At 38.2% G+C, this 27,378-nt stretch overlaps 1 protein-coding gene across 1 annotated transcript in view; it reads right to left on the reverse strand.

Annotated features, from left to right (window-relative positions):
* Positions 1-27,378, reverse strand: part of BEND5 (BEN domain containing 5) — a gene marked incomplete at its 5' end in the record, with an annotated part of 887,332 nt that overhangs the window by 135,367 nt on the left and 724,587 nt on the right. Inside the window, one exon of the mRNA XM_081323189.1 lies at positions 2,043-2,154. Within this exon, the coding sequence (XP_081179315.1) occupies positions 2,043-2,154 (112 nt within the window). The remainder of the gene's footprint in view (positions 1-2,042; positions 2,155-27,378) is intronic.

The raw sequence follows: 27,378 nt of genomic DNA on the forward strand, positions 1-27,378 counted from the left end.
AATATGATTCCAGCAGGTTGAGAGAAAGTTGCACTGCAGCTCTGCTGGCTTAACAATAAACAGCAATCTCTATTTCTGGAACAGCCACAAAACTAACCATATGTGTTTGTTTACTTACAATGTGTGTATGTATAATCAGATGCAGTAATATCTAGCACAGACACATACACATGAAAAAATGGAATAGCAACATGTGCTTCAATATGCTATCATTCTCTGAAAGGAAAAGCTGTCGCTGAGAGATGGAGTATCAAGAGTTTTACTCAACTTCTATAAAATCCAAATACTTCCTTAGCAGTAAAATGCTGTTATTTATTTTATATTTTCAGGTCCACTTCTTTTTGCACTAAGAGGTTTTTCTTAGGTCATATACTCAATAAACCTTTTGGACTTTGATGCCACTTATTCAATAAATGTCTGTCTTCTACTCTTCCTCTTTCCTTAATCCATCTTCCTAGATTAGCAGCAACTGTATGTTGTATGTGTGAATGAGTAATATCTGTAGCTGTTTACATAGCATTTGCAAATGCCATTTCTCTTCAGCTTTAAATTTCATATAGCAATGCTCCCTTAACATACACTAAACAACATTCTTTGATATTGTATCACTAAGGCTATTACTCTCGCAGTGACCCTGTGCCCACTACAATTAGAATATTATTACATCAATTATGCTGAATTCAGATCATGCATTAACTGATGTCTTTATGTATCTATTCTCAGGCTGACCAAGTTAGTCTTCAACACTTGCTGAAATATGAATTGATAATTATGAAGAACTGTTGTGGTGCAGTGGTTAGAATGCAGCACTACAAGCTAGCTCACTGTTCACACCAGGAGTTTGGCTCAAGGTTGACTCAGCCTTCCATCCTTCTGAGGTTGGTAAAATGAGGACCCAGATTGTCGGGATCCTGACTCTGCTGACTCTGTAAACCACTTAAAGAGGGCTGTAAAGCACCATGAAGCAGTATATAAGTCTAAGTGCTATTGCTATTGCTATTGCTATTAAAGGTGGTGCCCTAAAATTGTGAGGGTATTAGTATAACCAACATTGGGATATGATGTATAACAAATATTCTTGTGGAATCTTGCATATTTGTGAATTTATCACAAAGGTGTCATCTGATGTATGGAACATGGAACTGGTTCAAAAGTTCATCAACTGTAGCTTTGGCATCCCAGGCAGTCCTCAACAATTTGCTGCTTAATGTACATTTCGTGTGATAAAGCTTGAAATGCATGGGGAGTTATCATCTATAAATTTAATTAATTTAAATAAATTAAGACAAAATTCTTTTTTTAAATTGTGGTTCAACTAATTTCTTTATCCTGACATGTCCCTTTTGTGGAGTCAGCCTCAAAGCCTCAACAGGTTTTTAGCCAAGGAAATGTAGCGCTCTGCCTGAAAAGCTTGTGCATCCCAAGAGGACAACTGCTCTCCCTAGCTGCCTTGTTTTAAACATCAGTGGAAGACTTGCTTGTCCTCTTGGGTACCTGTAAGATAACAAGTGCCCCAACACCAAGCTGCCTTTGGTCTGCCTTTTAACTGAGCTTGGTTGTCAACTATTACACTCCCTAGTTTTTAGGTTGTTTTGGCCTGGAACAGGGGAAACATTTCGCCTATCTTGGATAATCTTGAGCAGCTATGCAGGGTCTGAACTGCTTAGTATCCAAATGGGAGACCATAAGCAAATCCCATAGATGTACGTTGAATTTTTTTAAAAAATATGGAAAAAAGATAGTGGCAAATCACGTGCATATTATTGCCAAGAAAATAAATGGATGAGTCCATGAAATCACAAAAGGCAAACTTGACTCAAAGGAGCCTGGGTTTCCTTGTGGGAAAAAGGAGGATGAAAATGATAATGGAAAGACTCAGGAAAGACAAAAAAGCAGCTTTTGCAAAAGCAAGCTTCTGTAGAAACATGTTCACTAAAAAAATTCCAGAATACTTGTCACAAACTCTGAGAGTAACCTTAAATCAACATTTGTCAATTGGTAGATAAAAGGGAAGTTATTTTATATTTCCACTGTTCACTCACCGGATTGTTGTACATCTGAATAATTAGCTGCTTTACACCGTATAGTGTAGGATGAGCCCAAGGAGAGGGATCTACCCAGTGCCGATTTAAATCAAAGCCCATCAAGGAACACCTATGAAAACAAAGATCAGGCAATCAGTTCCCAATATATTGTACATAATGTAGTGCAAAGCTGACTGTCACACCCTATGCTAACCACTCTTGGTCAATTCAGCCCTAATGACTGGAATCATTAAGCTATAAATTATGGTTTACAAATTACACATTGCAAAAATCCATTAACATTGTTTAATCTTGACTTAGCATGATGTGTAGACCTCTCTGATTGTCATCCTATCATATTATATAAAATATAAATGAAAAAAAGTGGAGCAAATCCCACAAGCTGAAGCAGGAATAAGAGAGAATAAACCAACATATTGTCCAGCTAGAAGCAGAAAATGGTGAAAATAGAGCAATATTAAAAGAAAAATTAAACAGTTTGTAATCCACAGAACAATTAAGATAGACCTTCTGAATGGAAGATAGTTTATAAAACAACTTCTACCTCATTAAATCGCTTAACTTTAAGCTGCAGTATTAAAGCTACTTACCAGAGAGGAAGCCACAGTGAGTTGATATATATTTACTTTAATACATGTAGAAAATTTTATTGTTTAAATATCAATGGCCAACCTATAACACTGTAGTAATAATCCATAATTCTGGGTAGAAGTTGGAAGTCAACCGCAGCTATATCAACATAGAAGCTTTGTCCCTTCAGCATTGCACTAATGTTTATTGTATTCCCAGATCAGAAACTATAGTAGACACAAGGCCACTCCAAAGTGCAGAGAATAAATGCTACAACTGCAAAAATGCAGTTGACCACTGGATGGCAATAGGTATAGAATCTTTGTCTCTTTACTGCTATTTAGTGGTCATATGAATTTTTGCAGCCCAAATATGGCATTACTAGAAAGACTGGCTTCTACTCATCTAAAACAGATTGGTGACTGGAATTTTAGGAAGGAATCTATTAATACTCAAGACTAAGAGAAGATATGATCAGCCCATGTAAAACTACAGATTTATATCCATGCAGCCCTCAATCTCCTTAAGTCTATTTCTACCCTGCATAGGCACAAATCGATTGTACAAGTGTGACAGTATGAAAGTTGTTGTTTCAGATGTAAGATTCCTTTAAGATTGTTATAAATGAACACTGAAGAAGAGCTGAACCTATGACTGCAAAAGTTACATCTGAAACAATCTTGTACAGTGACAAGGTGCATGTACACTCTGCACTTATGTATAAAATGCCCTGTAAGAAGCAATTCTTATACTCCGCTCTCTAGGTATCATTTTCTCTTGAAAGGGCCCTCAGCTGCTTGCTATTGTTGATCTAATAACATGCCTGAAGATGTGATTTATTTTTCGTTTGCTTATTTTTCTTACTATCCTGCCTTGCTTTCAAGAGTATTCAATCAACAGAAAATCACTGGAACCTCTGACTTTTCTTCTTTTGATTCCCCTGCCTTTTTATTTCAGCTGCCTACTATATGCCTTAGGAGTTTCTTACAGACCTAGTCCCTGAAGGTGAGTGAGATGGACAAGAATGGACTAAAGGACTTAAAGAAATCCTTTTTCACGGCCATGATTTATTACAAAAAGAAATGTACAGACTCTTCATCTGCTTTGTGAGAAAATGCCAGTTCATTGGATCAGTACTTGGTGAATGCGTAGATAATATCCCACAAAACCCCCACAAGTACAAATCACAATGGCAGCAGTGTGAAGGCTTGGAATTTGAAACTAAATAAGGATAGAGAGGAGGGAAGACACCCCCGTATTCTATGAAGGGGACAAAATTGTACATTGCTTTATTTCAAGGCATGAGTTCTGCCGGAAGGGTGATAAATGTATAACTTATAATAGCAAAAGACACTGGTTGGAAAAAAGTAAAATAAAAATGAAGTAAAATAAAATAATACCTAAAAGACTATGTACAGCATTTTCTTCATTAAAACATCATATTATTTTTAACAGCCTTTTCGGAAGCTATTAATTGCAGGGACATTGGCCAGAGCAGAGTTTATCTCGACATTCACTCTCTGAAATAATATGCATTTCGCATGATCTCTTTGAATTTCTACCAGTCATTAGTAAATGGTATGTTACTCGAGGATAGGAAGGTCACAAGACGCCTGCCTATTGGTCCATATCAAAGTAGTAAAACCTTCCAGACAAGTGAAACCAGGGCTGAAACTCAGTTCCATTAATTTGTATCATATAATTATGTCCCCCAATCACTACGTCTAGAGGTCACATTTGCAAGCCCTATACATTTCTGAATAATCTGTGAATAAGGCAGTGCCATCACGAAGGCCACTGGAGAAATAGAATATTTCATAATTCACTTGTCCTACTCTTAGTTCAAAGTCCTCTCCTTTATAAGCTCTGGTCTGATATGCAGTTCAGAAACTTAGTTGTGTTATAGAGAAAAGAAGGCACTGCCCATCAGAAAGGGTGATTTTAAAATGTGAGCCTTTTCTTTGTCTCATCGTTTTCCACTGCATTCAATTAGAAGTTGTAAGACGTTTTGTGGAAGTCTTACCATCTGGCTGTCTTAAGAACAATGCTTTCTTTTACATAAATAATTATGTAAAGAAATTAGGAGATTCGTATAGTGAATTAATCTCCCCAGAGTCTACCCCAAGTAATTAATTCCACTGTACACAGTAATTTTTTTGTCAGTTTAAAAAAACTGAACTGCACTTCCCCTGTAGATTTCATTCTGTTCTGTTGAAACAAAAGAGATATGGATTTTTTTTAAAAAAATGTAAAAGGATGTAGCTTAAATGTCCTGCACTGACTTTTATTCAATTTGGCATGATATCTCTACTTAAAATATTCCAAATTTCCTGCAGATCCTGTTTTGGAAAAGTAACAAAACCAAAATAGTCATTTTTTTCAGGCTCTGTTTTGGAAATGTAACAAAACCAAAACAGTCATTTTTTTTCAGGCTAGATCATGGGAAATCAAGGCTCCAAACTTCTGACATAACATACTAGAATTCAGATGAGTTGGGATGAGTTACCAAAATGAATTTCCAAGGTGGAGAAACTGGCCTTGTAGTGGGTCAAGAAGGTCTTGCCCAGCTTTACTTGACAGATGTTCATGTTGTTACTTGTTCACACCTAATTTGTTGTTATTGTGCTGCCTCGTTATTTATTATTTTAGCCACAATCCACTGGGATTTAAAATGAACCTCTATATGGAATGGATCCCAGTGGTATTGTGTGCAGTGTTGTGATCTGATAGCTGTTTGTAAAGAGGCAGCCAGTAATGCTGCTACAGCATGCCTTGTGCATTTTATATAAAAGTTTTAATTGCAATCAGCAGGAGTGGGGGCCCATTGTAAGGCATTTTAAAACCATCCAAAGTCCAAGGAGTCTCCACTCTGAGTATATCTTGTTACCTCTTTCCTGAACTGCCAAGAGATTTTCGGAAGCAAGTGATGAACAAGCTAGTTAGCTTTGCTCCACGTTCCAAAAATAAGATTCTGCTTCAGTTCCTGCAGAGCAAACAATGATTTTTTCCACAGCAGTTAAGTGGCGTTGCAGGAACAAGTAGCTTGGTTAGATTTCTCATTTTTGCCTTTTATGCAATGCAAATCCCCGGGGACAATTTGGTCATGAGGCACGGCATTTGGTTCTTTTTCAGCCAACCGTTTTCCTTACATAAAATTATATCTCCAAAAGAGTTCACAAAAGACAATTTCATAAGACAAAGGCAGAGTGGACAGAACAGCGTTAGCTGCTGAAGGCCACATGGTGGAGTAGATGTTTGTAGAATGAGCTTTAAACAGTATATGATGGTTAACAAAACATCCTTTCATTTTCTCCTGCTAAATATAAACAAAGCTGTAGCAATGTCTGTCTTCCTCTCATGTGCTCGCTTATTCCATCTCCTAACTTATGGGAGAACTCATGTTTACACAAAGGTGGAATTGTGTCATTTTGCAGCATGTACAACATTAGTCTGTGATCAGCAAGAAGTACCTTGATTTCATAGTGAAACTAACAGGAAACAAAGCCATTTGTTTCTTTTGGATGGAATCAACCCTCTGACAGAAAATGTCTAGATCAAATTAATAGATGGCTCAATTAAGCCTCTACAAAGGGCAGAGATGCAAACACTGTTGCCACTCAGAAACCTTGAGCACAAACCCTAGAGACTCCTCAAAGCCACTAGTGTGTGTAATTTTTAATGAGACAAAAAGGGGAAAAGTATAAACAAGATATGAAAAATAATATTAAATCCAACAGTCATGGTAGAGATACTCCATCTGCACCCAACCCAATTTAGGGCTATGAGAATATTTTGTCAAATGTCTTAAATGTGTTCAACAATGTAATTTGGAACCAAATATTATCAGTAGTGAGGATTGAGTAAAAAAAGCCTTCCAGCCACTCAGTTTCATTTATTTGTTTAACTTCCCTATGAATTGTCCAGTTGATCCCAATAAGATGCTTTGATTCACTCTAGTTGGCTAGAAATGTCTGTCAGGAGGAGGGCTTTTGTTAAATGTCAAGTTTAGGGTGTCCTATATTCTAGGCGCTCACTCTGTTACGCGGCACTCGGGATTCGACCCGCCAAACTGCCAACCTTCTGATCGACAAGCTCAGTGTCCTAACCCACTGAGCCACCGCATCCCTTTAACAGAGTGAGCGCCTGTTACTCGTCCCAGCTTCTGCCAACCTAGCAGTTCGAAAGCACGTAAAAATGCAAGTAGAAAAATAGGGACCACTACGGTGGGAAGGTAACAGCGCTCCGTGCGCCTTTGGCGTCTAGTCATGCCGGCCACATGACCACGGAGACGTCCTCGGACAAGCACTGGCTCTTCGGCTTTGAAATGGAGATGAGCACCGGCCCCTAGAGTCGGAAACGACTAGCACGCATGTGCGGGGGAACCTTTACCTTTTACCTTTACTATATTCTAGGCAGCACTTCTATTTTAATTTTTGAATCACTGAAGAAACTATTCCATGGCTGATGCCGAATTGGCTGATATAGGATGCTTAAAGAACATTTATCTGAACAGCTGCAGTCTTCTGGGGGGTTGTGGGTTCTGTGCAGTATCTTAGCTTTCCTAGCACTGCTCTCTTCTGGACAAAGAAACTGGGATCAACTAGAGTCACTCCCCAGCTTAGGACTCCCACCCTAAGTGCTCTTACCACCACTGGAACCACTTTGGGTTTTTTCTTTTTATATCTGGGGCAACCTTGATTATATACTATAAACAATAGAAGAAAAGAAAATGCCGCTGGGGGGGGCGAAAGCCCTAATAAGCAAGCATATACATAGAATGAAGGCTACTGCTAAGCTTGTAAGCCGCCCTGAGTCTTCGGAGAAGGGCGGGATATAAATGGAATTAAAATTAAAAAAAAAGGAATTTCCCAGCTCAATCCAAACAGTAATTATAAAATAGCCATGGACAGAGACATCTCACACTTGTTAAGGATAATATGAAGGGTGCCCTCTTTTGGAGTTTTGAATAACTGTGGAACAGCTACAACGCTGATTCCCCCCCCCTATTTTGATAGACTTCACAAGGCAGCCATAGTTCATGACATGATAGCAACAGGTTATCTGATGGTGTATCATTGTAATGGACTGTACAAGGATAAAGGAGCATTGGGCTAATGCCTCCTTAAGTAACACCAGCTGCCTGCAATTAGTGCAGGTTCGAGTCCCACCAGGCTCAAGGTTGACTCAGCCTTCCATCCTTCCGAGGTAGGTAATCAATGTGCTTAGCAATAGCCTTCATTCTATGTATATGCCTGCTTATTAGGGCTTTCGGGGGGCCCCCAAGAGGCATTATCACAAAGTCAGCTTATTGCCCCCAACAATCTGGGTCCTCATTTTACCTACCTCGGAAGGATGGAAGGCTGAGTCAACCTTGAGCCTGGTGGGATGCGAACCTGCACTAATTGCAGGCAGCTGGTGTTACTTAAGGAGGCATTAGCCCACTGCTCCACCAATACTCGTTGTTGGTTTGGTAGTCGACACACCATGATAGGAAAAGAGGGACAGCCATGGAGAATAGATAGTAAATCAGCCATGCCAGGAAGGTTGCTACAAAAGGAAGAGTGGGATGGCCGCAGACGGTTGATAGGAAGTCAGCCAAGATGGGAAGGTCGCTGATATAGAAAAAGGGACAGGCAGGAAGACCTTCCCAGCTGAAACAAAGGGTCACAGGGTAAGTCAAGTGGTTGGTTGGCATTCATCAGTTTTGGTACTCATCATGCCTCCCAGGATCAATTAAAGATCAGTACTGACATACCAGTGTACTCTATTTCAAAAGGTTAAAAAATCAGAAGGTTGGCATCACAATTACAGATGAAAACTTAGTAAAACAAATTAGAGATTTAAATCGTGCGCATATAAAGAGGATGTATAATGTTTTAATTGAATTGGACTCGGAAACGGAATTAGTTAAAGATTGTATGATAAAGTGGGCACAAAACATACAGGAACCAATTCCGTTGGATACTTGGGAGGTAATCTGGGTCAGAAATGTTAAATTTACTCAGGCTCAAAATTTAAGAGAAAATTTTTATAAAATGTTTTATAGATGGCATTTGGATCCCAAAAAGTTGTCTAACATGTATCCTAACCTACAGTCTAAATGCTGGAGATGTGGTAGTTTAGATGCTACTTATTTTCATATGTGGTGGACTTGTAGAAATATAAAAGCTTTTTGGATTAAAATTTGGTGGAACATTCAAAAGATTTTTAAGAGAAAGATAAAGTTTTCTCCACAATTGTTTTTATTGGGTATTGTTGTAGAGTGTGATACTAAAGAAATCAATTTGATGTTGAACTTGATAACAGCAGCACGGTTACTGGTGGGACAATATTGGAAGAAGGATAGTTTGCCTACTATAGAAGAATGGGTGCTTAAGGTATCAAATCTTGCAGAAATGTCTAAGATTTCTGTTTCTTTGAAGGATCACTCGCAAGAAAGATATATTTCAGTTTGGAGGAGATGGATAGATTATATTCAGAATAAATATGGGACTAAAAAATTCCATTTAGCTTATGAGTAGATTTTAGATTGTTATTAATTTTAGTATTAGTATTGATTATATTTTTGTTTAAGTTATTATTATTATGTTTTTAATAATTTGAATGTATCTATGTTAAAGGGGAGTTAAAGCACATTATGAATTTGGTTAATTTTATAATGGATAATCTTAGTTAGAATATGATTATTATATCTATAACCCTGTATTCAGCTCTGGGAAGTGGGGGGGGGGGAAAGGGGAGTGGTTTGGGGCGGGTGGGTTTTGGGGATATGTATTGTAAAAATTTTTTTGTAAAACTCTTCAATAAAAAAAATCACAACATGACTCTATGTTGGGAGTCTGACAGAGGCCTAATATCATCTCTTCAGATTAGTTAGTAGGGATAGAATCAAAGAGGGGGGGGGAAATGACATAATTAGTGAATCAGCAAAGATGAATTGTAACGTCAGCCCATCAGTAATAGAAGTTCATTCAAGGACAGACCTAGATGCTATTTTTATAGTCCACTTCAGACTGCATCTATGTCAAAGGAGAAGGAGGATTTAAAAAATTCATATGGAGACACTTCTGCATTCAAATAACTATTAATTTAATGTTACAAGTAAAACTTATCTGCATTAATAAATGCCTTTTATCTCCATAGCTGAATATGTAATGATGCCTTTTTCACCATAGAGCTCATATACGTGCATGAGTAATGTAAATGTTTTAACACAGAATTTACAGATCACAGCGGCATCCATTTCTGGGATGTTCTCTTACATACGTGGTTGACATTAGCATCCACAACATTTTCTAAAATCCAAATATCTTTGCTGTGAATCCAGATCCCAGGATTGTTTTTCTGAAGAAAAAAAAGAGAAAAGCTGAACTAATATAAGCACAACAGAGATGTGAACCAGAAAATATCCAATTCTAATTTGCAGCTCCAGTCAAAGTGTCAATTCCATTCAAATCTGAAATTTAATTTGAAGAGTTCAGTCCAATTGGAAATGGCAACTGGAAGCAAAAATCCAATTCAATAAAAGACTGTGAGCACATCTGCAATCTCCATCTATATACTACTAAAACTTGCACGTGTGTTTGTCCATTAATAAGCTTTAATTGGGTGAAACAGTGCATCATACAGCAACAATGTTTGAACTAAGCTAAGGTACCTCGATAGGCTAACTTACAGAATGAACCCAAAATCTGGAGCTCATTATCTTGTGGGATTGAAATTTGAAAAAGTTGTGGAAACCATACTGTCATACTGCTACAGTCAGCCATAGTTACCTGATTGTTTTTTCCAACACTGCCTGACAACTTCCTATAAGTCAATGGGGAAATGGGCAGGAAGGTGATGATCAAGTTTAGATCATCATTGCTGATGGTCCCTGTCAGCTTCCCACAAGTAAAGTCAATGAGAAAGCCAGCAGGAAGTTGCAAGTCCATGGCCAGCAGGCAGCTGTGTGGCTACTGCCAGGTGGAGGGAGACTGAATGAGAAGTGTGATGAAGGTTAGAGAACATGTGAAAGAAAACAGCACAGGGCAGGGAAGGTTCACGAGAATGTTGTAAGTGGAGGTTGCACAGGGATACACGAGTGGTCATATGGCACAAACACGAAGGGACATGAGATGCTTACTTGAGCAACCTGCAACCTTCCCTGCCAGCTTCCCCCATCAACTTTCTCTCCACAAGCAGAGTCAATAGTGAAGCAAAGCAGGAAGTCATAAATTGCTCCCACTCTCACTGCTTTTTTTGCTCATCCACGGTTGCCTCAAACTGTGAGACGAGTGGCATATAAATGTAAACAACAACAACAAGCATACTGAAGTCAAGAAAAGGTTAGAACTGAATACCTCAAGAGAGTGTAGAAGATTTTAAAGTCCAACTAGACTCAAGCAGAACCAAAAGCTCTGGGTAGGAAGGCCAGAAAAACAATGACAATGAATCTTGCCCTTCTTCCTCACATGGATGTTGACAGATTCTACTTGCCAATAAAAATGGGTGGGCAAAGAATGTTGCAAGTGCATCAGACAGTTGTGGAATAAAAACAGGCATCGGAAGATTATCTGGTGGACACTGAAGAAGATGCATTGAAGCTAGTATACCAGGAAGGCTGACTGAATACTGAATACTGGACTACCCTACAAGACTGGCTACAAAAAAAGACCAAATGAAGACCAGAAAAAAGACATGGGAAGACCATTGCCAGTACATTAAAAAAAAATAGCAGGCAAAGCAGATAATAGGAAGACCTGGCAATGTCTAAAAGCAGGAAAGTTGAAAAGAAAGAGGAGCTAATTCTGGCTGCCAAAGTCAAAGCCTTAAGAACAAATGGATTTAAAACCAGAACTGAAAGACAGCAACAGACAGTGAGTGTTGACTCCTCAAAGAGCCTTGGTGGCGCAGTGGGCTAATGCCTCCTTAAGTAACACCAGCTGCCTGCAATTAGTGTAGGTTCGAGTCCCACCAGGCTCAAGGTTGACTCAGCCTTCCATCCTTCCGAGGTAGGTAAAATGAGGACCCAGATTGTTGGGGGCAATTAAGCTGACTTTGTAATAATGCCGCTTGGGTGTGTGTGTGTGAAAGCCCTAATAAGCAGGCATATACATAGAATGAAGGCTACTGCTAAGCTTGTAAGCCGCCCTGAGTCTTCGGAGAAGGGCGGGATATAAATGGAATTAAAAAAAAAGAAGCTGAAATAACAGTGAACCACCTAAGTTAGCTACTAGAAGAAGATCACTAGGCTAACTACAAGCAATGCTGTGACAAAGTTGCAACAATGGTGGATTCGAAGACTTGCAAGAAATACCATTTGCCTGCAATCAAGAACTGGTAGGACCATAAAATAGAGAAAGTAGTAGAAAATGAAAAGAAAAAAAAAACTAAAGTGCTCTGGGATTTTAGAATTCAAACAGACAGGCACCTGCCACATAACACCCCAGGCCTAACAACTATTGATAAGAAAGACACAAAAAAAGGCTGGATGGTGGACCTGGCAGTATCTGGAGATAGCAGAATAGAAGAGAAAGTATTGGAGAAGATAACAAAATACAAATACTTGCAAATATAAATAGAACAATTGTGGCAAAAGAAAGCAAGGGTAGTATCAATAGTAATAGGCCCCTTGGGTGCAATCCTGAAACAACTGGAGCACCACTTCAACACCATCAACATTGATTAAATCACCACCAGTCACTTGTGAAAGGCAGTTTTACTTGGAACAGCTAACATCTGGCAATCATATTTTTAACACCTTCAAACATCAACATCTGCCCATCCTAGGTCTTTGTGAAGGACTCAGTAAGTGGATAAAAATGCCAAATTCAGTCTGAATATCTGGCTGCCTATGTGATAAGCCATAATAATAATGATAATGATAATAATTCTATTAATCTGTTTAGATAAGTAAACACTTCTGAAATGACAACACAACTGAAATGTTGACCCAATGGGTGATGGGATGTCTTGATGAATCTTAAAATTCACATGCCACATCAACTCTTTGATTCCATGAAAATCTGATTGGGTGGTTTCATTACATTGCCTTTGAGTCAAGACTTCAAACAGTCCTTGTTACCAAAATTCTGCACATAAAGCAGTGTTTTGCTTTAATGAAGATCTGAGTGATACAGTCCCTTGAAGATATTTTGCAAAGTGGTGAAACTTTTTTATTCCTAAAACCAAACTGAAATATAACTTCATGTTATTTTGATGCCACATGTACGTGATCTGCATAGGAGCTTTCAGTGTTGGCAAGTACTGCTACAGAATACCAAGAAGAATTATTTGGAGCTTCCTGTCATAATGGAAGTATATGACTTACAGATGTTGGTTGGTCAGAGTACACCAGAAATGAGAAAGCTCTCTGCTTCTCAGATGCCGTGCTTTCTCGGCCAGCACAGAGGCTTCCACAACCAGTTACATCACAAAGTCTTTGCACCTCAGCAATGTAAACAATTAATGTCAGCTGTATCAGGCAGGCTGGTACCTCATCATTGGTACCAGATGCACAAAAAGAGCTGTTTCTGCATGCCCCACCAGGCATATTAGGGCTTACTCCTTAACTGTCTGCATCAGGTACCAGGAGAAGGCCTGAACATGCAAACTCAATCCTGTCACCTGCAGGATATCTCAAAACAGTTTGGTCCCTTTCCCCTTAAGTTGAGAATTGGCTACTATGTCATCATGGCTGCCGTATCTACAACAATCCTGTGGCACATTAGCTTGGTCTACAAAAATGCTTCCTCTGCTCACTTGGAACTTTTGTGGACACATATCAAGGCTTGCCAAGTCCAGGATGTCTCAGGCAAATCTATCAATTCTTTTAATGTTGCCAGTACTCTTGGGTCCTTGAAGAACTCTCTCTCTCTCTGCATTTTATGATGGATGTTCTGCACTCTCAAGGGTGAGTGATGGATCATTTCCTCAAGGTTTGCATTCCTGCTGAAGTCATTCCTACTGTCAAGTTCACCAATCATTTTCTGGTTGTATGGCCTGCCTACCTATATCATTTTGGATCTGGGTTCCAGTTTAATGCTGGGTTCTGGAAGTAGATCTCTACCTCTCTACCTCATACCACTTGAGCCAGATAAATAGAATGAATATCTATAAACAACAGAATATCAGAACAATGCCTTTGATGTTACACCATTATCAACAACAACAACAAAACTAAAGTTCAATCCTTTATCAAGTTAGCTTAGAACAACATTATACAATCTTTACCCAACAGATCCTATGTTATGATAACAATAGCTTCCATTCCAATTTTTCTTTCTGACCAATTTCTCACCTACTGTCCCAGTAACAGCCATATAAAATAGACCAGACTGAGAAACAAATGCTTCATAGACTTAAAACTACTTCTATTACAATGCTATAGGAGAGAATCTTGCAAATCTGAACCTGCTTCCTTTTTCCCTCTTTTATCTTAATGTAGATAGGAGGATGCCTTCCTTAGTTTTCATAATTCTCTATTTTCCCATGTGCTTAAATAATGTGTGTTGCCTTGGTAACAGATCTTCTTTCTTTCTCTTTCAAAGCCTTCCTCCCTACACATTACTCCTTGCAATGGACATGCTCATGTCTGAATTGCAGGCCACTGATGCAGTGCATTTTCCACAAGCAGCTATAGAAGACCTAGTAATTACAAGCAGGACCACCCCTAAAAGTTGGAACTGGCTCTAGCTAGCAACCAATGGCCTGCCCCTGAGAAGTCAGATACAAAAATTTGCATCATGGTACATTAGGATCATTTCCATTCTGGCTCATATCAACACATTACAAGCTCCAACTACCACCCATCTACCATTTCTATGCCATCTTTCATCATTCTATCCTGAGCCTTGATTGGTCTTTTCCTTGCCAGTTCCTGACTTTCCTGTCCTATAGTAAAAAGGTAAAGGTTCCCCCGCACATGTGTGCTAGTCATTTCCAACTCTAGCGGCCGGTGCTCATCTCCGTTTCAAAGCCGAAGAGCCAGCGCTTGTCCGAGGATGTCTCCGTGGTCATGTGGCCTGCATGACTAGATGCCAAAGGCGTATGGAGCGCTGTTACCTTCCCACCGTAGTGGTCCCTATTTTTCTACTTGCATTTTTATGTGCTTTCGAACTGCTAGGTTGGCAGAAGCTGGGACGAGTAACAGGCGCTCACTCTGTTATGCGGCACTCGGGATTTGACCCGCCAAACTGCCGATCTTCTGGTCAACAAGCTCAGCGTCCTAACCCACTGAGCCACTGCGTCTCTTCAGTCAATAATGCATGAATGTAAAAGATTCATCTGAGAGGAACAATCTTGAGAAACTTCAGCAAAGTCCATGCCCCTTGTCTGGCTGCCCAGTTCCATCACTAGTTGTCAGAGAAGCTGGCACCAGAATTTCAGACACAACCAGTGTAGATATTCAGTAGTGCAGTGGACACCCAGATCTGACACAAAGTCCTTGCACTTCACAAAAGCAAATGATCCCTGAATAAGCAACTATCTGGTCTAGGCCTGGCAGGATGGCCACCTCATCAACAGTGCTAAGTGCACAAAAGGAGCTACAGTCGTGCACCCCAGCCAGTGGGTTTTTAAACAATGCTACTGCCACCTCTTAGCTGATGGAAACAATTTTATACAATGCTTTGTACTTAGTGCTCCATGATTCTGATTCTTGTGATGCTTCTGATCTCAGCTTGTTTTGTTCTTAGCTTGGCCCTCTCCTCAGCATCCCAAGATTTTACCATGCTCTCTGACCCTTTACATCTGTCCTGAGGTTCTTGGTAAACTCAGCATACAAATACACATCCAACACTCTCCTTCCTAGTAACCCCATTCCTCGCTCTCCACAGACCCTGTCTGCACACACATTTTCCCTATGTTGTTGTTAGTTGCAAAGTCATGTCCGACCCATCGTGACCCCATGGACAACGTTCCTCCAGTCTTCCTGTCCTCTACCATCTTCTGGAGTCCATTTAAGCTCAGGCCTACTGCTTCAGTGACTCCATCCAGCCACCTCATTCTCTGTCGTCCCCTTCTTCTCTTGCCCTCAATCTTTCCCAGCATTAGGCTCTTCTCCAGTGAGTCCTTCCTTCTCATTAGGTGGCCAAAGTATTTGAGTTTCAACTTCAGGATCTGGCCTTCTAAAGAGCAGTCAGGGTTGATCTCCCTATATTCTGCTCTAATTTCTGGCTGCTAACTTCTGGCCACAGCATGGTCTCAGTGCATGATTGACTCTAACTCTTCAGAAAGTCTCATGCACTATTGATTGATTGATTGATATTTTAAGGTTACATATCTCTAGGCAGATTATCGATACAAAGCAATATGTATAAGAAAAACACAACAGACCAGAAGAGAAAAACACAAATTATAATCCACTTATAAGAGAAGGGATTTCCTTCTCTTATCACCCTGTCCCCATGGCCTGGGAAAAGAGTTGAAGAGTTGATTATATTCAGCAAAAGTTGAAAAGAGTTTATTGTTTTCAGCAATCTCTGAAGCAATGTAAGGGTGGGAACCACACACATTTCTGGGGGGGGAGAGAGACATCATTCCAGAGGGCAGGTATAGAAAAGGTACATTTGCCAAATCCTGCAAGATGATATTGCTTAATTAACAGTACAGATAGCCTTCAACTTACAACCATTTGTTTAGTGACTATTCTAAGTTACAACGCACTTAAAATGTTATTTATGACTGTTTTTCACACAATCATTGCAATATCCTCATGGTCACATGATCAAAATTCAAATGCTTGGCAACTGGTTCATATTTATGACAGTTGCAGTGTTCCGGGGTCAAGTGATCACCTTTTGCCACCTTGCTTCTGACAAGCAAGGTCAATAGAGGAGCTAGTTTCATTTAACACATGTATTACTAACTTAACAATCGCAGTGCTTCACTTAACAGCTATGGCAGGAATGGTTGTAAAATAGGGCAAACCTCACCTAACAACTGGTTCACTTAGCAACAGAAATTTGGGACTCAGTTGTGGTTGTAAATCAAGGACTATCTGTATCTGGAATGCACGTACCCTGATTGACTGCACTAGTGGGGAAAGACAAATGGAGATATGCAGTGCCTCAGATAGCTAGGCCTCAACCCAGGGGTCTTCAAACTTGTCCCTTTTTTGACTTGTGGACTTCAACTACAAGAATTCCTCAGCCAGCGTGCCTGGCTGAGGAATTCTGGGAGTTGAAATCCGCAAGTCATAAAAGGGACAAGTTTGAAGACCTCTGCCTTAAACCATGAAGGCTTTAAAGCTGATAATCAGCACCTTGAATTAGGTTCAACTGGCAACCAGGGTCCTACGCACATAACACAGTGTCCCTATCACTCCACATCTCAACCTAGCCTACTAAGTGCTCCAGCATTCATTTTTGCTTCTAAAGCCAGAACATGAAAACATGCAACATCATCAAAAGAGCATTAGATAAAGAAAATATTTTGGTTTTAAAAAATCTGTTGTCAGAGGTAGCAGACAAACATGATCTTTGAGGAAATGCAAAGTACTTAGTTAAGGAAAATATGTAGGAAAATTACATATTGAACTGAGCTCTTTACACAGGTGAATCATCTAAGCAGCACCCCTCTGAGAGCCCTTTTGAGATTGCCTGGTGGGAGTGAATTAATGATTTGAAAATACTATTTCGACAAGTGATGTCTGATCAGTAAAACTTATTATCTATTTTTTATCTTATCTGGGAGGGGGGATCCAAAATAGCATAAACTTCTCATTTCTTAATTTCATAATGATTTGCAGAGCTGTACCATAACAGGTTTCTTATAAACTATGGAATTGTATCAACCTTTCCCCATATATCTGGTGGAAAAGTGGAAACATATTTCTGGGTAATTAATATCAATTTCAGATTTCAATTTCAGATTTCCAAAGGCTGAATATAATCAATTCTTTAACAAACTGAAGAGTACAGTATAAGAAGAGAAACCTGACAGGATCCTTTAAAAACAACGGAAGGAAGGAAGGAAGAACAGAATTTGTGGTGTCGAAAGACTGAAACATTCATGTAAGTAACAAAAAATCCTTTTCATCTCACAGTTTATTTAAACAAGCAAATACTAATCCTGACTTTATGACACTAAACATACCGGTAATATTTATAATGAGTATAAAATACAGGTTGATGAATTGTGCAGGGAAAAGGAAATCCTGACTTTTCTATAGTAAGGCTCATGACTTTACAATATCACAATTTTTCTTGCTTCATTTAACTTACAAGGAGAAACTTTTGATAAAAATGCTATCCCTGTTTTTCATATTTCCAGTCAAACATAGAATGATATCACATAGGAGGAAATTTATGTTTAAAAATGTGGGACATATTGGAGAAGGGATCTGACTTCAGAAATATGGGAAATAATTCTAAAATGTCTTTTCAAAGAGATAAAATATACTACTTCTATAGAATTCGGTATCAGTTTATAATTATTAAATCAATTATTTAAATGTATTATATTATATTATACTAGGATATAACATACTTTAAATCACTGAAAAACTACTTGATAACTAAAATGCCTTTAAGGGGAAAAGCAATAGATCCAACCCAGCAATCATATTCTGGAAAGAGGAATAATTATGCATGGGTGAAAAAGTGTACTTGTGTGGAACCAGGATTAACCAATCTCAGGTTCTGTATTTGCTCAGTTGTAAAAATCAGGTTAATGTTAACATTGAAATGCTAATATTTACAGTATAGGATTGTAAAAACTGTGGAAAATGGAGTGACCTCCAATTTCCAGAAGTTTCTTCATGAGGTAATATACTTCTCCATGACTAACAGCAAAAAGAGCCTTGGTGGAGCAGTGGGCTAATGCCTCCTTAAGTAACACCAGCTGCCTGCAATTAGTGCAGGTTCGAGTCCCACCAGGCTCAAGGTTGACTCAGCCTTCCATCCTTCCGAGGTAGGTAAAATGAGGACCCAGATTTTTGGGGGCAATAAGCTGACTTTGTAATAATGCCGCTTTGGGGGGGGGGGCGAAAGCCCTAATAAGCAGGCATGTACATAGAATGAAGGCTATTGCTAAGCACATTGATTTGTGCTTTAGATTGTAAGCCGCCCTGAGTCTTCGGAGAAGGGCGGGATATAAATGGGATTAAAAAAAAAGAAGTGATTGTATTATTTCACACCATTTTTCTTCTAAATCATTCTCCATTCTAGGTAGTTCACGAGTTACAATCACAATTGAGCCCAAAATTTCTACTGCTAAGTGAATCATTTGTTAAGTGAGTTTCACCCCATTTTATGACATTTCTTGCCACAGTTCTTAAGTAAACCACTGAGGTTGTCAAGTTAATAACCTGGATGTTAAGTGAATCTGGCTTCCCCACCGACTTTGCCTGTCAGAAGGTGGAAAAATGGGATCACCTGTCTCCAGGACACTGCAACTGTCATAAATATGAGTCGGTTGCCAAGCATCTGAATTTTGATCCCACGACCATAGGGATGTTGCAAAGATCGTAAGTGTGAAAAACAGTCATAAGTCACTTGTTTCAGTGCTGCTGTAACTTTGCACAGTCACTAAATGAACTGTTGTAAGACGAGAACTACCTGTAGTTCTAATAACTTCCAGTCACTCTCCAGAAGAGGCTTCTCTGGAGCTTTAAGGCAACATAAAATGCTACATCAAAGAAAATTCTCTCACATCTTTATCTCAATGCAAAGAACATTTTCAAGTCCACGGCCTGATAACCATTTCAAACAAATCAAAGCTGCCCTATCAACTTTATCAGATTATAATAAACTGAAAGACATCTGTTATTCACACTGTCACTTTTGGAGAAAATACTCGAGATTACAGGCAGGAAAATTCAAGCTTAATTAGAAAAAAATACTCCGCTCTCCCAAGTTAAGATCCCAATTTTCAAAATACTGTGTAACAGTGGCTTACAAAAAAGGCTGGTAAGCAATCATTTTCCAAAGGGCTGAATGGTCCAACTGAACGCCAGGTGATGAAACATTATTGAACAGGAAGACAGTAACTGGGAAAGCTGCATGTGTAATCACAGTTTGCTTAAGGGTGAACCTCATTAACAGCTTCTCTGATTAGGCTGCCAGGACTCTCCCAGTGGGAATCTTTCAAAACTGCAGCTGCAGGGACAGATTTTAGTCCTTCCATTTTGGAATTAACAGATAAAAAGGAGAGATAAAATTAGAATTGGAGTTTGTTTGCTTCAAAGAATGGATGCAGGCTGAAACCAAAATAAACCACAAGGATCCTAAAATGCATCCAAATATACCTCCATTTCAGAAGACATGCTGTTATGGTGTGACACAATCCATATTCTTTCTCTGTCAACATTTTCATCTCCAGAGTGGAAGATAATTTGGCAATTTTATAACAGGAGGTAGCTTGGTAATATGCCAGTTGATTACATTGTTGCAAAGCTATTTCCCCAAGCATTACTCCAGGCTGTTTTGGAATAGGAATATCCCACAATGATTATTATGGGGTAAGTATTTAATTAGCACTGAAACATGAGAGAAGGAAAAAGAGTGGACAGCTCACATGAAACAGAAAGGGAGGGCCAAGATAAATAATCTTCTTTGTTTTCAAATCAGTGATCAATATGAAATAAGGGGAAAGTTTAGTTTATTATACAACAGACAAAAAAAAGGATACCCTGTTTGAAAGTGTGATTCAAAGCACCTTAAGTAAAATAGGTTATTTATCTGTATCATGAAAGTGTGAAGCAAAATGAGGATATAATTAAGAGAGATGGATAACCAATGGTATAATAGTCACCATTATTATCATTATTAAAGTAGTTGATCATTGCTCCTCAATGGGCGGAACTAAATTCTGAAATATCACTACAGAGACCTTTCACAGATTCTCCATTATGGCAACTCCTATGTGGTTGGGGAACTAGAATTATTCATAAATTCCTAGCTAATCTGTGAGTGTCTCACACTTTTATCCAAGTCTGGCAACATATTTGCTTTGTTGTGGTACTTCCTTTACTGTCTGTTCACAATAACTCAAATCATAGAGATTTCCATAGCAAATTGGATTAAAATGCTGTTTATGTAAGCAAAGGCCTGGACTGTGAAGGAGACTTTCTGAATGGTGCTGCTAGTTATCAAAAAAACAACAACTTCTCAGACAGGTTACTATGAGCTTTTCCCTTTATATAATATTATGTGATAGGTGACATACCCATTTAATCACCAGATGACAAGCTTGACTTGAGTGATACTGTATTAACTTTTTAACCCAACTTTCAATATTTAGTTTACCATCTAGATAACATGATATTCTGTCTCTTCTCTGATGTACTGCTATTTTTATCTTGGGACATAAGTAGCATTTCATATTATTTTCTAAGTAATTGTAAAGGGTGAAGGCGGAGGTAAGAACCAATGATATGTACGCCAGGCAGAAATTTTATGTAAGCCTGGTTTTTAAGGACTGGGAAAGAACATTGATTCAAAAGGATGAGAAGAAATGATAAAAGGGTTATTTGCTTTTGACTGTAATGATGAGGAGGATATAAAATAAAGGTTTAGATACAGATGTAACATAAAAATGGGCCAAGCATAAAGAGTCTGGTGTAACTAACTAATCAAAGTGGCTTTCAGAGTGTTTGGATCTTTTTGTTATGGTGGGGAAAAGGTTGTCTCATTTCCTCCTTTCTTAGTTCTCAAGATGACTGTCTAACACTATACAGTACATAGCATAATTCTCATGACGTTTCCCAAGAATTGCAACTGTGGCTTGGAATGCTATGAACAGATGCATCATTTTGTTTCTATGAGGTTAAAGAAATATGGAGATGGAGAAATCTTCAGCCTCTTGGTACAGTTAAGTAAGGTAAACATCCTCTTCACAAAAATAGGGAAATCAATCTCACTTTTGTTTTTCAAAAGCTGTAGAAAATTATCTTTACTTTCAGGAGGGATGAGGAAGGCACACACAGAAACACAGGTGTGTATTTTGTTCCACACTTTAGACTACCAATTTTACCTGGTTCTTGGAAATGTTTCGTCTTTTCTGAATAACTTTTCCGGAGTTTATAGAAACAGTCACATAATGGCAGGGAAGAACTTGGTGAAGCGGGAACCATTATTTTTGTTTATGGCAAAGAAACAGGAAGACATGCCAATATGCACAGAGCTGATTAAGCAGATTAATCTGTTTTTGGGATGTTCTTCAGAGGCAGATAGAGGGAATGAAACTGAAAAGCATAAATTAACTGCACCTCTAGTTCCTTGTTCTAATCAATGAACCCAAGAGCTTAAGGGCTCTTGAAACTCTCTTTTATTCTGATGTAGTTAAATGAGCCCTGTTTCCCAGTGTGACTTCTCTAATACTATCAGTGGCTTCCCAGTGATTCCAAACAATGTTGCTGTGTCCTGGCTGCACTACAAAGTCATTTGAAAATTAATTGGATAGTATGAAAGTTAGAGAAGAAAGAATAGGGGCTGGTGAAGATTTTGTTATGAAAAGACTTCTGACAAAAGACTTTAATGATATCTCTAATCCCCCAAAAAATTGCAATAAAGATGTTCAGAAGCACATTTGTTAAATTATGTGAAGCAGTTATGATTGTATTTGTTCTTCAAACCATGTCAATCCTTCTATTTATTTTGTCTCCTCTTTGAGTTAAATCATTTTTCACTTTCTACTTTATAAGCTATTCTAGAAATCACAAGGGAACATTTAATAGGTTTTATTTTAAAAATGATTTATAAATGGTTCTGTTATTTCATTATTTCAAGTAAGCATCTGTAAATTTTGTTTTCTTTTTAAAAGGCTTAGGCAATAAACACAAGCAAACAGGTTTTTCAGTGTTTGGCATGCATTTAATTTGTTCTTGATTTAAGCTCATTTTAGATGTGCAATACAATTGTCATGACATGGAATTCATAACCACCAAACCACTCTAGTCAAATCTGTTTATTTATGATTGCACTGACCTATCTTTTTACTAAATAGAAAAGAAAGAACTGCAAGCTCCAAGAAACTGAAATACTACCTCTTCCAATGAAATGTTCATACCAACCATGCATCTTGAAAATGTTGATGCTGGCAGGCCGGCTGATAGACAGAAAGGTGGGGTACAAATCAACAATAATTGAGTTCTTGGTTATAGAAACAAGATCCAGATCAAGTGAATTTCAGTTTCATCTCATCTGAGAAGACAAGTGGAAGATGATGTTGGAGACGGCTCAAGGAGACCCATTCATAAACCATATTTTTTCTTGAGTTTATTTCATTTAGTTTAGTTGATTTTTCTTTGAGAATTTGGACATGTTCAAAGATTCATGTTTTGTGTAAAGTAACTACCCAAATCTTTTTATACCTTTTGCTATTATTGTGTAATCTGTGCAGATTGATTTGTAGGCACTCAGGAGTAAAAGAGAAGCCTTTTAGTAAACAGGACATCTGTCTGTCTGTCTGTCTGTCTGTCTGTCTGTCTGTCTGTCTGTCTGTCTGTTTGTCTGTCTATCTATCTCTATTTCTATCTATCTATCTATCTATCTATCTATCTATCTATCTATCTATCTATCTATATCTATCTCTGTTTCTATCTCTCTCTCTACCTCTCTCTCTCTCTCTCTCTTCTATCTATGTCTCTATGTCTCTATCTCTGTATTTCTGTATCTATCTATCTCTATCTCTGTTTCCATCTATCTCTCTACCTCTCTCTCTCATCTATCTATCTATCTATCTATCTATCTATCTATCTATCTATCTATCTATCTATCTATCTATCTATCTATCTATCTATCTATCATCTATATATCTATCTATTGGTACATCCAAACTGTCCCACTCTATATTAACAAACCAATATAATATATATCTCAAAGTATTAAGAACAACCAATTTCCCGCAGTAGTAAGAAACAAATTACAGAAACAATCCTAATGGATGTGTGCCAGTGAAACAATGGTAATGAATGGATGTGAGTCAAAACTCCCAAAGGGGGCAGGGGAAATTGAACAACTCTTTCCTATGCTCTGGAATAATATCCACCCAGAGGACTCACCAAAGCTGTTCCTGTCCCAGGACTGGGCCTGAACTCTCACTGAAAACCAGATTATTGATTTCCCATAGGATCATTTAGCATATTATTTAAAGCAAAAATATCCCACATTTTTCTTCCATTTGGGAGCTGGATTAGAACTGAATAGATATGAGTTAATTTGTTTACATTTTTGAACACAGTTCCCTTCTGGTTTATTATGAGGATGCAAAAAATACAAAATGCTTTCTCCATTATTTGTTTTCTTAAGAATAGTATGTTAGAAGAGCACTCCAATATGACATTCATCTCAATGGATTTGTGGCCACTTTCAAATTAGATTAAGTTTGCCCCTTTTTATGGCACAGTTGGAGTTAAATCATTCTGAAGCTCAACACTTTTTTACTTGCTTTTAAAGGTGATCATAAACTAAATTATGGCTTGCCATAAATAGGTTTACAAAAGTAAGAAAGGTCTTGGAACAATAATAAGTAAAAAAATACCCGCTAAAAGTGATCATCCAACAAGAGGTTATATCTAAGGTCTAAGAAATAAATAAAAGTCAAAGTATTTTTTGCCTTTTTTCCAAGAATTCACCTGCAAGATTAAAGAAATTGACATGAAGATCATTGAACTTCTGGCAGAGTTGCTAGCAATTTAGTTATTTTATTTATTTATTGTGTTGATTATTTGTTTTCTGCTCACTGACCATTTACTATTAAGTGGTTTCTTTCCCCCCCCCCCGCCCCTTAATTATATACTTCCTGAACTGTTTGATAAGGGGAAAAATGAGGAAAAAAATAGCAGCAGAGAGAAAAGTAAAGTAAGGATTATCTGAAACTAACTATGGCTTTTCCTCTTATACATAAAATATGTTACGCTTTAATCATCATAGCCATGCTAGCTTATATTTAGACACCATTCCAAAGAAATAATTAGGAGTGACGTGGTGGCCTAGTGGTGAAGACATTTGCCTCCCACTCAGATGATTGGGAGTTCAATACCAGATAACAGCAGATGTTTCTCTCCTAGAGTGCAAAGAAAATATATCTGCTGTGAACCTCTGTAGGCATCAGGAAGGGCATCTGGCCAGTAAATGCTCAGGTCCATCCAGTTGACCCAACTCTATCCCAAATAGGGACTAGAAGATCATAAAAAGGGAGGGGTTTTTCCCCCCAAAAGAAATAATTAAAAAACTAAGACATAAATAAAAAGGCCAGAACACATCCTCTCCAGATAAGCAGAGAATCAATACCAGACAATCAAGCAGAAAACAATACCCTAGTCAAGGAACTACAAAGAGAAAACCAAGCTCCCATCAACACTGGCAGAAGCAAACAGCACACTCAATAGCACTGATGTTATCTAGTTGGGTAATGAAACGTCTACAAGCAAACAACTAACTCAGAGACCACCAATAACGCCACAATTCAGCTCTGAGCCACATATATTCTCTTCTATTTGAATTGTTAACAGTCTCTTAAGGTTGGGTGTTTCACAGCTTAGGGTAGGACAGACTGTTCAGATGGTGGTCTAGGTACGGGTAAAAATCAATGTGCATAGAAATGAGGGTCATAATTATTCAGTCTTATGAGCAGCCTCCATAACTAGTGGCTAACCTCTACCAATGCAAAACAGTACAAGTGGAACAAGGGTAGTACACTCATCCCTGCTGCTCCTGAATGTGAATGAACTATTGTTACTTCCTGTATGGCATACAGAAGGCTTTAGTAAATTAAGTTCCTTTTTCCACTTCCAATCAGTTAGAGAGTGTTCATGATTTTATGTGTAAGTGGAATATCTCATCTCTGTTGGAGTAAGACTACAACTGTTTTGAGGGAACTGAACTGCAGTGGAACTGAAAATGCGAGAATAAGTGTCAAGTGGAATATCAAAAGCATTGAACATTTGGATACATGATCTCCAAAATGCAAAGAAGGCTGTTTGAAATTTTAGCTTTTAATGCTTCAAGGAAAATATTGTTGACATTGCATTTGGCAGCAAATCTAGCAAAATGGCAAACTCCCTATTTAAGGAGACTGCTTTATGGAAAGAGATTATTAAATCACACCAATACCTTAATCAGAATTAGAATGCAAGAGCATTCTGAAAGGCATTTCAAAAGTTGAAAGCAACTGTTGGAAAGATCAATGAAAGCCAAGAAGGGAATTTTAAAAACCTATGCAGTATTCAAATAGAACAAATGCTTCATAGAAAGCCATCATTATGTTATGGGTATGGCATGTGCAGGTTTTCACCAATTTGACTACAGTGGCAATAGAAATCAGAACTAGTGGTATACAAGCTTCCTGTTTGTAGCCCTAGAACTCACCCAGAATGGTGGTGGAAAGGACAACAACTTCATACTTTTGCATGCAGGGGACTTTAAGGGAGTTTAAAGGGTGAAATGAGTTTTTAAGCCTTGCAAGTGTTCATTTCACATTTCATGCTTTTGAAACTCCTAACCGCTGTTCCTCAAACTGGTCCCAGTCCTGCCTACTTTATGGGTGTAGCCTTCAAAATGCCAGCCTAACTGAAGTACAACATTCAAGTTGGAAGTCATTTTGTACCTCCTTGGAAGACTGAATGTGTTTGTTAGAGGAAGGTATAATTGGTGCCAGGTTTGAACTAGTGTTTAGCAACAAGAAAATGTATCTCCCTTGCCCTCCCCCTGAGCTTTGAAACTGCAAAGGCTATTATTCATTAAATCATTTCTTGATCAGAATTTGACCAAAGGTCTTCCCAAGCAGTAATCGGGAACAAAACTACTTAAATGGAAAATGGATAGATTTATCTTTTTAAGCGTACCATGTTTCATTCCTAGGGAAATAATGGCAGATATTAGCCAAGAAGTATGAATTCAATTATTTCACATTATGATTCCTTTCACAGTCTGCTCTGGAGACGAATAACAGGCTACTTTGTGTTTTCAGATCAATGTTATTACATGGCGAAGGATGAAGCAATCACACTAAAGCTAGCTACCACATGATTCCTACACAGCTTACCACGGTCTGAAAATTGCTCTGTCTTTATTACAAACTAGATTAAATTAGTTATTTTTGCACTAAAAGCAAAGCAAAAAGAATAAGCTTTATTTAGTACTGCTAAAGAGGTTCAGATTCAATTGACATTGCAAAATGCAAGGTTTTGTGGCTAAAGTGTGCACACACAAACCTGTACACGCACAAACACTATTGATTGGTAGAGTGCTCTGTGTAACAGAATTTGTCACATCAATAGCAACTGAAAAATACTCAGGAGCTGTAATGTGGTTTAAATGAGCAGTTACCACATCAATATAAAAAAGCATTTTCCACGTTAGGCACTTGGAATCCTTTTGCAAGCTATATTTGTTTTACAATAAAGAATGACAAACATTTTACAATGATTTTTTTTAAGCAATGGCTTAAAACTATCTTAAACATAGAAAAATCCCTGGCGAAAGCAGACATATAAGTAAAAATCATTCCTGCACACATAGATTTATTTTGATTTATAATAATTTCCAACCAAAATCTAGTTAACCTGGGAGTAGAGCTGAATAAAAGACCCTGGTTAATATTTCTCAGTTTAGTCAAACTTTTGGGAGGGGATCAATTAAAAGAAAATATTCTAGGTATGTTTTTCCACATGAAGACATGCACCAAAGTTGAGTAAACATGGATGCTTTAGTCTTTCTATTTCCAAGGTATCAGATAATGTCTTACAGTTATAAATAAACTTCCTAAGTCCCTTGCTAACTATATCATCTCATGAAAAAGGCACATACTCTGCCATAGCTTCCAAAAATGTTGCATT

Source organism: Vipera berus, assembly GCF_964194415.1.
Source record: "Vipera berus genome assembly, chromosome: 3".
NCBI classification, from domain to species: domain Eukaryota; kingdom Metazoa; phylum Chordata; class Lepidosauria; order Squamata; family Viperidae; genus Vipera; species Vipera berus.